A 13,623-nucleotide genomic window follows, 5' to 3' on the forward strand; every position below is an offset into this window, starting at 1 on the left:
TCACAAGACAGTATGTTCCACAGAACTATCCAGAAAGACATAATGTTCTCAACACTACACACATTAGAATTCATGACAATATAGCCTTTTTTGTATGTTAAAACATACAATAAAAAGTTATACTAAAGGGAAAATGTGCTACTGAAGATGTACCTTAATAATTTTTGACCCAATCTTGTAAGATCCAGAGCTTAATTTCTGAAGAGCACGATATGCATCTTGTCTATGAACCATGCAGACATATGCACAACCTCTGGGAGGAATCATCTGTAAGAAGGAACAATAAATTATGGCATCATGGAAATGAATATGTACCAAGCCCAACTATTAATATTTTAAACTTTAAAGGGTTATGACATCACTTACATTTATGGATTCTATTTGCCCAAATTCCTCAAATAAATTTGTTAAATCCTGCTGTGTAGCTTTTTTGTCCACTTGGCCAACCCAAAGTGTAGTACTGCAGACTGTGAAGACAAATTATGTATAAATAATATATGTTTTTATTACACTATAAGATCCATTCACTTAATTTGGAATGTTTTATCTTGACTTAGGTCAAAGTCAAACTCAAGCTGATGGGTATCTTACACAGGCAATTTATTAAACCATTAACTAAAGCTGTTTAAGCATAGAAGTCAAGACTGCTAGCCATCATCTAATAATTTTAAAAATGTCAGCTAAAATCCTGGACCAATCTTTTGAACACCATATGGAAAGTATGTTTTCATGCAAATAGTAGCTCATGATTTCATTTAAAAGAGTCAGAAACAGATTCCCATACTAAATTCTGCTGATGCAGGCCATCAGTTTACTAAGGCTTTTAAATTCCAACTCAATGCATGTAAAGGTGTTGACTGTCTCACAACAAATGGTTACAGGAACATAAAAAGTTATACAGTATAAACAGACCGAGTGTGTCATTAAGTTTCACACTTGAAATGTAGAGGGATTTTTCCAGATTTCATGGAAATGTAACTGACAATTGTTTTGATGAATACCTCCATAAATCTTTGCTAAATGTTACTCATTAATGTGAAGGTGTCCAAACGACATCTGTTACAAAGGGCCAAACTTGATGTGACTGCGGCAGACCTGTTAAAATAAGGTTGGCATGGAAGCCACTTAAAGTGGGGTGCTGTGGATGCTCTGTGCTGGGAGTCGTGCATTGAGAGCTTTGAAATCAGAAGCACTCTGCATGCCTGCCTGAATAAAAGCACATTTCCCCTCTGTGGTGAGCTAGGGTGTTTCCGGTCCTTAGACCCACTGGCTGTTTACAAAGGCTTTGGCCTGCCTGTGTACAGGACTGCCTTCCCCTCCCTTCCTTTTGACATTGAAGGAAGTAGTTTTGCAGGAGGGCATGGCAGGGGATGCACAAGGAGAGGTTTAATGCACTTCATGTATGGGCCAACAGGGAAACTGAGCCGTCGCCTATCCTGCCCAGCTTTTCCACCCTGCAATAACTGTGCTCGTTTCTGACTGTGGCTCCAAAACAGCAAGTAACTCCATCAGGGAAAATAACTAAGAATCAACTGTTCCAAGATGGAAAGTGTACGCACAGGACACCTACCAATGTTGTGCTTTAAATCACATTCCAACCACATTTCCTCCACATAAATTCAGCAGCAGACTTGATTTTAATACATGGGACTACCACTGATATCAATGCCTTGGTTCAGTAAGCATCCTCAACATATTTTGACACCTTCATTGTAGTAATGAGTCCCATGAAGTGTGTCAATTCAACCAGCACTCAATGCTGGCTTTTACTGTAGAAGCCTGTGGAATGGTCTTTCTGAGAAGGTCCAGAAGGCACCCTTCTTTCTGGCTTGAACTTTGTTCAGGATTTTTGAGGAGATTAGAAAAAAGTAATGTAATTCTGCTGCTGGCTGTTTTTCATGGTGTTGGCATTCATGCTTTTATGGAACATCAACACAGGAAGCTGACTACAAACATGCAATACAGGAAAAAAACAGTTTTAGCTTCCCAAGCAGAGATGCACCCTAACAAAAGTTATCTGGAAGGCAGTTTCATTGCACAATTTTAATAAAGTGCTGAAATACAGAAAACATTTCAAAAGATCACTCATTTGCCTGGCTTGTTGGCCTGCGCTTAGCACTCTACTGGTCACTGTTTCAAAACAACCCATTAGTGAGATATAACAAAGGGAAATGCCTCCCCTTAAAGCTCTTTCCTCCTCTGTCAGCCTGCTCTCTCCAAGACCACCAATACAGTGAAGGAAAGTGGAAGAAGGCTACCAGGACTGAGCTGGAGCTTCCCCTTCCACAGATGAAATTTTGGGCTGCTGTAGCAATTAACCACCCAAATCTCTTTTCTTTGAAGAGGGAGGCTATAATGTCTGCTCACTGACATTGTGCCTAATGTTTCTGAAGGGAGAGATAGCACCAAGCATACATTTGTACAATAAACCATATTTTCTTGGTTGGATCCAGAGATCTTTCTGCAGAAGGTGATAACAGAAGTTTGGCTGGACCTGTGCAGGATAATAGCTATGCAAGTCCGGGACTGTAGTAATAAGATAGCTGAAACAGAAATTGCCCCTTCTCCTTCCAGCAAAATTGCTGATCTGGAAGACAGATAAAATTTCATTCTCTTCCACTCTTAGTTGCAGCTCCTCAACTTACTTCATACAGGTCCTACAACCCCAGGAAATGAACTTTCTGGGGGTCAAAACTGACTTGCAAAAGTGATAGCAAACATCTGTTCTTCTGACCACTTCATTGAATCCAACCCCAGATTCACAAAGCCCTAAATGATAGCTGGGAATGGTTTGTTTTGCAGATTTTTATCCATGCAGGATCCAGCGTTTGTCTTAAATTGCAAAGTGAAAGCAGATGTTACCTACCACTTAGTGTTTTGGATCGTATGGGTGGTAACCCTTTTTTCTGTCGTTCTTTCTCCCTTTCTCTAGCTCTTCTTTCACTGGAGTATGACCTTGAGGATTTCCTTTTTCTTTCTCTTGATCTAGAGCGTGAACGTTTTCTATGTTTACGCTTTCGAGAGCCAGATCGTGATCTGGACCTTCTTTTTCTTGGAGACCTGTAAAAAATTCCTTTTAATTATGGCACTAGAAAAAATACTTTGCAAGAAAAAACACAGCTAGATTTTTTAAACACTGGCATCAAATTGTCTGTACTGGGGGGAAAGAAATTATACAACCTTGAACGAGATCTTGAACGCGTTCTTGATCTTGAAAGAACGGCTGATTTCTTTTCCTCTTGTTCGAACGCCTCCTGTTCAACAATTTCTTGCCCTTCATCTATATCCATATCCTGGGTGTATAAGAAATTAGAAGCTTACTCAAAAGAGCCTAACTTAGCAATAGCAATCATGAACATACATACTTACATAAAATCACTTCTCACATCTCACGCAAAGTGGATCTATGGGGAAGACTCTGTATTCAGTATTTGGGCATACTTGTCATATTTATGCAACATGCATGATTCCAAGAGCCAATCGGAATAATCAAAATTGACACCAGTATTCCATTTAGTGCCAGGGGGGGGGGGGGCTTGCAGAAAACCAGCTACATTCCAACCCATCTTAGAGACCAACAAGATTGTTCATAGTTGTATATGGGCATCTCTGAACAAGAACACTGCATTACTTACTTCTTTAAAAGCTTTCAATGCTACACTTTAGAAACCAACTAAGTCCCTCGCTCCCAGATAGAGAGTAATAGACCTTTGCTGGACAGGGAGAGGGGAGTGGGTTATATATTTATTATCTGCCACCATCATATTGTGTTTTAATTACGTTTTTAATTGGTTTTATGGGATTTTATTATTTTTATGAATTCTGTAAACCACCGCGAGACATTTGATAATGATAAAAACACCTCAAAAGGCCTCTAATAGTTACTGTCTTGCAAAATTTTCAGAAAGTCAGAAGGATGGTCTGACAAAATAAGGAAGATTGTACCACGATGGGGCAACCAATGGCGGGGGGGAGAGACTGTAATGGAAGAGTAGCACAGTGAACCAGGGAAGAGACAACCAGAAAACCTGATGCTTAAAATGAAGGGCCCACGCAAACATAGATGGGGAGACGCAATCCTTTGAGAATGCAGGCTCTAGATCATGAAGTTCTTTAAAGATCAAAAACAACGCTATAAACTGAACAAAGAAGCATGCATGTTACAGATGCAGTATTTCTGCCACAGGTGTTACATGTACACATTTATTTGCCTCAGTCACACTAGGCTGCTGCATTTTGGATCAATTGAATTGGACCTGTTTTTACAGGCAAGTTACAAAATTCCTTGAAATGAAGCATGGTTCAGAGTTGCTACAATGACTTTACAGAGGCACTGGTTTTCAAGATAAATGCAACTACAAAAATGCATACTTAGCTACTACCATCACTTGTTTTTCCAACAGTAACTTGGATACAAAACAAAACTTATGCTTTTTGTTAAATCTGTTAAACAGCTACTCAAACCATGAAAAACTGGCAGCAGTATTCCCTTCAATATCTCAACCTTACCAAAGACACACCGTTGTCTTGTGTGATTTAACTTCAGCATATTTCTATGCAATAGCCTGGACTGAAAAGGGGCAAAGGAAATCTTTAAAAGTTTTAGATCAACCATTTAGTAAGCTTTAACAAGAACAGTCAGTCATGCTATATGAACTTAGAAATGGTGGGTTTCACCTGTTGTTGAACATCCATTGAATTATCAAGGTTTGTTTCCACTTCTATGAACTGCTGGTGGTTACTATCTTGTGAGGGTGTAGCAGAATGCTCAGAACCAAAATTTCCTTCTTGAGTTTCTTCAGGGCTTTCCTGCAAAGTAAGAATTCATGGTATTAATCTTCTTGAGCTGAATGCATAAATCACTGGTATATTTTAAAATACACACATATTAAAATACGCACACACACACACACACACATAAAAGATAATCATGATTAAAATCTGCCTCCAGTGAAATGTGCTTAGGCAATTTGAATTTGGATCTCCTTACACCATTTCAATATTATAATAACCATTAAATACACACTGTATTCAACCTCCAAAACATTCTATCATTAACAGCCTTGCTCAGGTCTTGCAAACCGAGGGCTATAGCTTCCTGCATTGAGTCAACCCACCTTAAATTGAGTATTCCTCTTTTCCTGCTGCTTCCAATTTTTCCAAGACATTGTTGTATTTCCCAGTGACTCTTGTCTTCTCAGGATCTTATCAAAGTCTGAATGCCTTCCTTTAGCCATTTTTGATGTGGAACACATCTAGAGCACTGCTTGAAATGAATATAACTACAGATGTGATGGCCATAGACCCATCCCAGGGAGTGCCTGAAGAGGGTGAGGCAGCTGTGGGGTGTTGCAGCAGGCGGCCAGCTGGGGCGTTGCAGGCTATCATGGAAGGAGGCCGGGCTACTGCCGTGTTGCCCGAGGAGGCCAGAGCAGCATAGGGAGGAGGCCGGGGTGCCACTGTGCTGCTTGAGGAGGCCGGGCCACTGCCACACTGCCCAAGGAGACCGGGAAAGTGCTGTTTGTCACGGGAGGAGGCTACACCACCACTGCGCTGCCCAAGGAGGCCTGGGCAGTTGTGGGTGGTGGCCACCCATCACACTGTCGCCCATGCTCGAGGTCTGGACAGTTATAGGGTGGTGGCCACCAGGCCCACCACCACCAGTGCCCGAGGCCTGCGCAGTTGTGGGGTGGGACAGTGGCCACCTGGGCCTGCACCACCACAAAGGTGGGTGGGGGACAGGTGGTAGGGAGGAGTCTCACTATATAAAAAATGGTCCACTTAGGAAAACTCATACATGGATGACCAGGTGAACACTTGTTTAGGTTCAATAGGAAACAAATAGGGAGTGGAAGTTAACTATATACCTCACATTATTCTCCTCCCACCTGGACAGTAAACAAACAAATTGCCTAGATAAACACAGAAGGAGATACCCCAAAGATGCAGCTAAACTACCAGGGCTACCATGAGCTTTGTAAGTACTCGACTGACAAAGAGCAGACCAAAGAGAAGGTCTGCTTGTCTGGTAGTGTTGGTGGTGAAAGGGATTTTCAGCAGCTAGGATGAACTGGGATGGGGAGATATGTCCCTGTGATGGTTAGGGAACAGATAATCTCTTCGCTGCACTGGCCCATTAATCATCTCAATGGTATCCAGTAAAAAGAGAGGAAAAGCGGTTCTATACAATAGAAAGAGGTAAAGCTCAAAAAGCAGAAGGCAACTGGAGCCTAGCTGTGAAGTAGACATGGCTAGGATGTTATGGTCCCCTCCCCCTGACTAGTTAAATACTTCCTGGTTAACATAACCTTGGTTGCAGAACAAGTGGGAAAAGTAACTAGTTGGATTTCCTACTCTACCCTTAGAGTTTATTATAGTTTAATTCTGTAGGATTGATCTGGAGTAAGAAGCTGTACATTCTAATTAATTGTTACACTGGTTACACAAATACATGTTGATGCATATTTAAGGTTACGGAAACTGACTGTATGAATACCATATGTAGCCTAGCTATGTTAATTCAGCTGTATTCCAACATTATTTGAAGTTACATTAAGTGTGTTTTAAGCACCATTATTTGGAGACACCTAGTGGAAAGAATGGTCAAGTTCTTCCCCTGAAGAGAAACCTGCCCTTAAAAACAAGGTTGCTCAATAATACCATGGGTGCATATAAAAAGTGTTATATTACTTCCTGCCTAAAACCCAGAATGTGGTAACATTCCACACAGTCCAATTTTTCATATTTTTATGGAGAGGAATGGAAGATTAACAGGTACAATCCTTCACATCTCTGGTTAAAAAGACCAAGGAACAGGTGATGTGAAAGGCCCCTACTGGAGATCCTTGACAGCCACTGCCATTCTGAATAGACAATCCTGATTTTGATCAAACAATAGTCTGATTCAGTACAGAGCAGCACCATGTGTGTTAATATTTCTTTCATGTCCATTTGATAATCTGAACCTTGGGTTTGATAGCTGCCTAAACTGAAAGTGTTGTTGGGAGTGCAGCACAAACTACTTATGAAAGCACATTCCTACACCTGGTTCAATCACAAGCATCTCCAGCTAAAAGGACCATTCTGTAGATGATGTGAAATACAGCCGAGATCCTGGGGAGCTGCTGCCAGTCTCAGTAGACAATACTGACTTTGATGGACCAATGGTTGATTCAGTATAAGGCTGCTTAATTCATTCGTGTGCTTATTATTCTTAGGGAAGTGCTTCTTAGTGGCAGCAGATGAGAGGTAGACTTGAAAAACTAAAAGGTTCTCATTTATGGATGGATCTTTGTAAATTGTCTGACAATGAATATTCAAAAGGCGCTATCTTTTCTGCATGGCAGCAACAGTGCATATTATAAAAATGAACAGTATTCATTGTCCAAAAGGTAGAGTGACATACCTTTGCAGGTTGCTGCTCTAGAAGCTGTTGGCGTAGATGTTCTAGGTTTTGTTGCTGTAATTGTTCAGCTAGTTGATGAAATAATGAGTTGTTCACTGACTCTGATACAAGAGGCCTATAATAATATAATTAGAATAAACAATTTATATCACTTCACTGAAAAAAAATCTCCTAAGTTTCCTTATCAACTGAGTTTTATATTGTACATCTAGTTCTCTACATATATTAGAAAATAACTAGCAAAAAAGAAAAGCCAGGACCACCAACAACACCACAAAATATTATACATGTTCTTAAGTCCCCTAGAACAGTGGTCCCCAACCCCTGGTCCGGTCCATGGACCAGTCGGTACCAGGCCGTGGCTCCTCCTTGTCCTCCTCCCTGGCTACTGCCTTGGGGGCTGCCCTGTCACTCTGCCACCAGTTCACCTTTGGTGCTCTCCGGAGGACATCATGGCTGGGGTTCCCCTTCGGTGTGTTACTGCACCGCTGCTGCTAGCAGCGACTCCCATCAGACGGCGGAAATTCAGGGGTGCTGGCGGGAAAGCAAGCGGAGCAGGAGCTCAGACAGCGGTGATGATGTCCCTCGACAAAAGACTACCTCCCCCCCGGCCTCAGTAAAATTGTCAAGTATTGACCGGTCCCCGGTGATAAAAAGGTTGGGGACCACTGCCCTAGAACACTTCATCAGGCAAAAATGTTAAAAAAAAAGAGAGAGGGAGAGTAGAAAAAACCCCAAAAGTCACAGAGAACTAAAAAAATGACAATTCTTATTATTTTGGCTAATACTAATAAAAAGGCAGAATGAGTCTCTTGTGACGCAGAGAGGTAAGGCAGCAGACATGCACTCTGAAAGCTCTGCCCATGAGGCTAGGAGTTCGATCCCAACAGCTGGCTCAAGGTTGACTCAGCCTTCCATCCTTCTGAGGTTGGTAAAATGAGTACCCAGCTTGCTGGTGGGTAAACAGTAATAACTGGGAAAGACACTGGCAAACCACCCCGTATTGAGTCTGCCATGAAAACGCTAGAGGGCGTCACCCCAAGGGTCAGACATGACTCGGTGCTTGCACAGGGGATACCTTTACCTTAATAAAAGGCATTGCCTGACTTTTACTTCTGAACTTTGCTTTACACCAGTGGTCCCCAACCTTTTTATCACCGGTAACCAGTCAACGGTTGACAATTATACTGAGGCCTGGGGGGGGGGGGGGGTGATGGTAGACTTTTGCTGAGGGCCGCCGCCGCCACCTGAGCTCCTGATCCACTTGCTTTCCCGCCCATGTCCCTGACTTCCCGCTGCCCACTGGGGGGTGCTGCCAGCAGCAGTTGTGCAGTGCTACCCCAAGGGGGAGCCCCAGCCATGGTGGCCGCTGGAAAGGACCAGTGGTGAGCCAGTGGCAGAGTAGCAGGGCAGCCCCCGAGGCAGCAGCCAGGGAGGACGAGGAGGAGGAGTCACAGCCCGCTCCCGACTGATCTACACACTAGTACCGGTCCCTGGACCGGGGGTTGGGGACCGCTGCTTTAGACCAATGTAGGGACCAGGTTAATAACTTGGCTGTTTGAAAATATGTTTCAGGAACAGGGTGCAAGAATACAACACTCATCTCCACAAAGCCATTTTTAGAAAAGATCAAATATGTAGTTCTCTCTATTCTACTAAAATTTGCAGGAATTTGTTTGTTAAAAGTTACAGGTGATATTTTTATCATTTGGTTTTGGAATTTTTTAAAGGTTTTATTAGATTTATGATTTTTCTGCAAACCTGCGAAATTGTTCATGTTTCTAGAAAGATCTGTCTTGCCCATTCACATCTCCAATCACCAGTTTTAACCATCTTCAGATTTTGCTGACAGTTATTAGCATATAATTGATTAGTACACAGATTTCACATAAAAACCAAATCACACTTCCTGCATGATTTTCAAACAGAGTGCGGTTCTAACTTAGAACAATAAATCTTACAGCTGGGAGGTTGGAGTTTCTTTTTTAGGCTCTTCATTAATGTCAGCTTCTTCCCCGAAATCCCCAAACCTGTCCATCAGCTTCTAGGAGAAAACAAACCAAGCATTAGAAATGTACTATATGTACACCATATGTACAGAGAACCTGTTTAGGATATGGTGTGCTGGTTGAATACAGGAAGCTACCATCTACAAAGTCAAGCCATTAGTCTGTCTAGTTCTTAGCATATGGCATGGGAATGACCGGAAGGAAGAAGAGCTAGATGATATAAACCTACTACTTGACTAAGATGATCTAAACAGCAAACTGAGCCAGGAATGATCAGGTTGATCAGCCTTGGACAGCCTTCCCCACTCCCAATGACACAAGAGACTGGTGAATACATAATAGACCCAGATCTTATGCTTGATTTACATGTGACCCTAGACATGTTAAAAACCAACAACAATTATCTATAGAGAGTTGTCCCAAGCAGCCAGGTATATTTATACATAAAGTATCTGTGGGGAAGAAATGGAGGTGGTGACAGATTTTATTTTCCTGGGCTACAAAAATCACTGCAGATGGGGACTGCAGAAAAGAAATTAAATATGCTTGCTCCTGGGGAGGAAAACTATGGCAAATCTAGATAGAATCCTAAAAAGCACAGACATAACCCTGCCAACAAAAGTGCGTCTAGTCAAGGCTATGGTCTTCCCAGTTGCAATGTATGGCTTTGAAAATTGGACCATAAGGAAGGCCGAGCATCAAAGAATTGAGGCTTTTGAACTCTGGTGCTGGAGAAGACTCTTGTGAGTCCCTTGGATCGCAAGGCGAACAAACCGGTCAGTCCTAGAGGAGATCAGCCCTCACTGCTCCTTAAAAGGCCAGATCCTGAAGATGAAACTCAAATACTTTGGCCACCTTATGAGAAGGAAGAACTCCCTGGAGAAGAGCCTAATGCTGGGAGCGATTGAGGGCAAAAGAAGAAGGGGACGACAGAGAATGAGGTGGCTGGATGGAGTCACTGAAGCAGTCATTGCGAGCTTAAATGGACTCCGGGGAATGGTAGAGGACAGGAAGGCCTGGAGGATCATTGTCCATGGGGTCGCGATGGGTTGGACACGACTGTGCACCTAACAACAATAACAATCTGTGTCTTAGTATGCACATGAATCACTGACCGGTTTAAATATAGCTCTAGCTGTGTAGGTGTCCTCAAAAGCAATTTATTTTACATGCCTACTTCCATATTTCAAAATAAGACTGTACAAATCAATTTGTCAGCAAAATGCCTAGTTTTATGTAAAATGGTAATAGAAAATGTGTAATTTAGTAATACCTTTAAAAAGTGAACAGTTTTCACTGCAAAGAACCTAAAGGTCCATCACTCCAAGGTAAACATGTAGTTTCTGAAATTCAATTAGAAACGGGCAAATACTGTACCAAATGGAGCCAAGACTGCTTCCTGGAAATGGTAATAACATCCAAATACCCATCATGTCTCTCAGTGTGGGCAATGAGTCTTAAGATTCAGACTCTGATCCCTCCCAGACTTTTTATTTATTTCATAACTAGTTTATCTTTCTTGATAGCCATTGGCAATGTCAAAGCTGACGTTTATAGATACAGACAACCAGTACGGACAAAATATTGAACATTACATTTCTGAAATATTTTTATAAATTATGCCATTATTAGTGATACTGAGATTAACATCACAAACAGGTTATTACTATACTTATAACTGTTTCAAATTAAAATCAAAGTTCTGATAAGCAAGAAAAACAGACAAAACTCACAAAAAATATTCCTTAAAAATTCTGGTTTGAAGAAATGCTTTGCTATTACATTAGTAAAATAACTTCTACCTTGTTAAAAGAGACACTTTGTTCTAGAGGGTTAAGTGTATTAGCGGCGGCAGCAGCAGCTGTGAGTTGTGCTGTGAGGGCTTGTAATTGAACAACAAGACCAGCATCCAGAGCCTGTAGCAGAGAGGGCTGTGGCTTCTGCTGTTGCATCTGCAGGGTCTGTATTAACTGCTGAAGCTGGAGTTTGTGGGGAAGGAGAGGGAAAAGTAAATTTGTAATAGTTTTTAGTGAACTATAAATTAATTCTGATATAGATATAAACACCAGCTCTGATATAGAGTATGCAGCATTATCACTGACAGCCTGGACTTTTGATGTTTTCTCTAGCAGACCGGCATAGTAAAACATAATAAAAGCATCTACAACACATGATACTCAAACTGTTCAAGAAATGTTGAGGAAAAATACAATAGTTTTAGATATGCAGTGTAAAAACCAAGGTACAACACACCAATCAACACAAATACTGGATTTGCAAGTCCTAGCACAGATCATAAAAACACATTTGCTGGCATTCTATTTCACATTCCAGCTTGCTTTTGACTAACTGGATAGTCAAAGTAGGTTTCTAAAAATCTGAGAATATCTGTAAACCACAAAATCTATATGCAGCAGCAAAGTTGCATTAGTATGCAATCCTGGATGGAATTTTTTTTAGGTTTTACCTGCTGGCCTTGTGGACTCTGGAGAATCTGTGCCACAGCAGCAAGGGTGTCTGTATTAGTTATCTGAGAGACCCAAGGGTCAGGTAAGCTTTGGACAGCATTGGCTGGTGTAGCAGGTGTCACAGGAGTGCCTAAACATTGGTGGGAAGGGGAGAAGATGTAAATCTTTCAAAATGAAGTTACATAAAAACATTACAAAGAGAGGACTTTTTGTTATTCTAGCATACGTTAATAATTGAGGGCAGACAATCAAATCTGATAGTTCTTTTTTTGATTGGCATTTCTGAGTTTCAGACATTTAGAAATGATTCTGAATTTGCTAGATAATTGGGTTGTTCTTTTAATAACATATGTATACTCATTTTAAAAGTGTGACACTTCTTTTTAAAGTCTGTTAGCTGCCCTGAGCCTTTGGGAAGGGAAGCACAAAGATAAGCTAACGTGCTAACAAATTATGTTATACATTTTTTTCACATGAGGTGTTCTTTATCAACTACCCATGATTTATCATGCCAACTAAGAGCAGATCAGGATGCTAGAATTTTTAAAATTACACGTTCTGTTAAGGGAATAGTGATATTTTAGACATTAAAACAAACATATGCCTGAAGAGAGTACAAAAATAAAAGAATTCTAAAATCACATACTATAATTTACCCAATTTTGCTTTGAGAAACCAATGTAGAGCTTCATTTTCTAAATAACGGCAAGATAGATTTTGAATACTGACAACATTCACCAACATAAAATACAACAGAACCATTTTTATTATTAGCCAGGTGGAATATATTTAAAAGGGGGAGAGGAGGGGTATTGGTTTTAACTGTGTTACTGTTATTATAAACTGCCCCAAGTTTACTTGCAGAGATGAGAAGTATAGAAATTGAATGAATGAATGAATAAATAAATAAATAACCTGGTGTATTGTTACTCATAGTAGCTGTTGTGCCAGGCAAGACCGGGGTCACAACTGGAGGAGGAATTCCTGCTGCCATATCCAGCAGAGGCTGAATAATTTCACTCTTGAACACATTATTCTTTTGCCATAAATTTAGTACTCTAACGATTTTACTCTGAAAAGAAGAAAGATTAACACAAAGCTTAATAGTAGCATTTGCAACAAAGTTTCTTTACAATTTAAACAGACCTTGGGAAAAAAGTCTGAGAAAACCACAAGGAAGAGTGGATCTTTTTCACAAACACGGTTTAATTTATCGAGAAAGTGCTCCAGTTTATGTGTTTCCTTACTCTTGTATCCTATTTTCCTCTTCCATTTCCAATTACTATAACCAATTTGCTATGATATTCAAAACTGGTAACAATAAACTGCACTAATCAACAATACTATGCTTGACAAACCCATTTGAAAACCCTGGTTTGGAAATTAACACGAAGCCAAAGTTTGCCCAATTTGGACACATCCTTGTAAAGACATCAGCCAAACTAGAAGCAAGTGGTACATGTGTGGAGAAGGGGATGCCTCCCAGTGAGGGCCGACATCTTGTCAGAAGGACCATGCACATTCTATGTGGTATGATGATACATTGTTATTCCTAGGATTGAAGTGTAATTTCAGCCCATGTCTTCCTGGTCCAAATCTAGTGCTTCATTCATTGAATTACATTGACTTCATTTGTATGGTCTTCCAATCCTGAGTTTGAAAGATTGAGAACATCCTGTGAATTTCCATTCTGACAAGATGACAGCCATCTGATTGGCCCTCACTGGAAGACATCCCCACA

At 40.9% G+C, this 13,623-nt stretch overlaps 1 protein-coding gene across 4 annotated transcripts in view; it reads right to left on the minus strand.

Moving 5' to 3' along the window:
• Positions 1-13,623, minus strand: part of SCAF8 (SR-related CTD associated factor 8) — a 226,154-nt gene that overhangs the window by 187,484 nt on the left and 25,047 nt on the right. For 3 of the 4 annotated variants that reach the window (XM_077349005.1, XM_077348996.1, XM_077348986.1), the window contains exons 5-14: positions 12,798-12,954; positions 11,882-12,012; positions 11,217-11,393; positions 9,367-9,449; positions 7,406-7,520; positions 4,678-4,809; positions 3,181-3,293; positions 2,867-3,060; positions 367-467; positions 154-267 (exon numbers count right to left, since the gene is read on the minus strand). In XM_077349005.1, coding sequence (XP_077205120.1) covers positions 154-267; positions 367-467; positions 2,867-3,060; positions 3,181-3,293; positions 4,678-4,809; positions 7,406-7,520; positions 9,367-9,449; positions 11,217-11,393; positions 11,882-12,012; positions 12,798-12,954 — 1,317 coding nt within the window. The remainder of the gene's footprint in view (positions 1-153; positions 268-366; positions 468-2,866; positions 3,061-3,180; positions 3,294-4,677; positions 4,810-7,405; positions 7,521-9,366; positions 9,450-11,216; positions 11,394-11,881; positions 12,013-12,797; positions 12,955-13,623) is intronic. The other variant, XM_077349014.1, reaches the window with a different exon arrangement.

This window comes from Paroedura picta, chromosome 1, assembly GCF_049243985.1.
Source record: "Paroedura picta isolate Pp20150507F chromosome 1, Ppicta_v3.0, whole genome shotgun sequence".
Lineage (NCBI taxonomy): Eukaryota > Metazoa > Chordata > Lepidosauria > Squamata > Gekkonidae > Paroedura > Paroedura picta.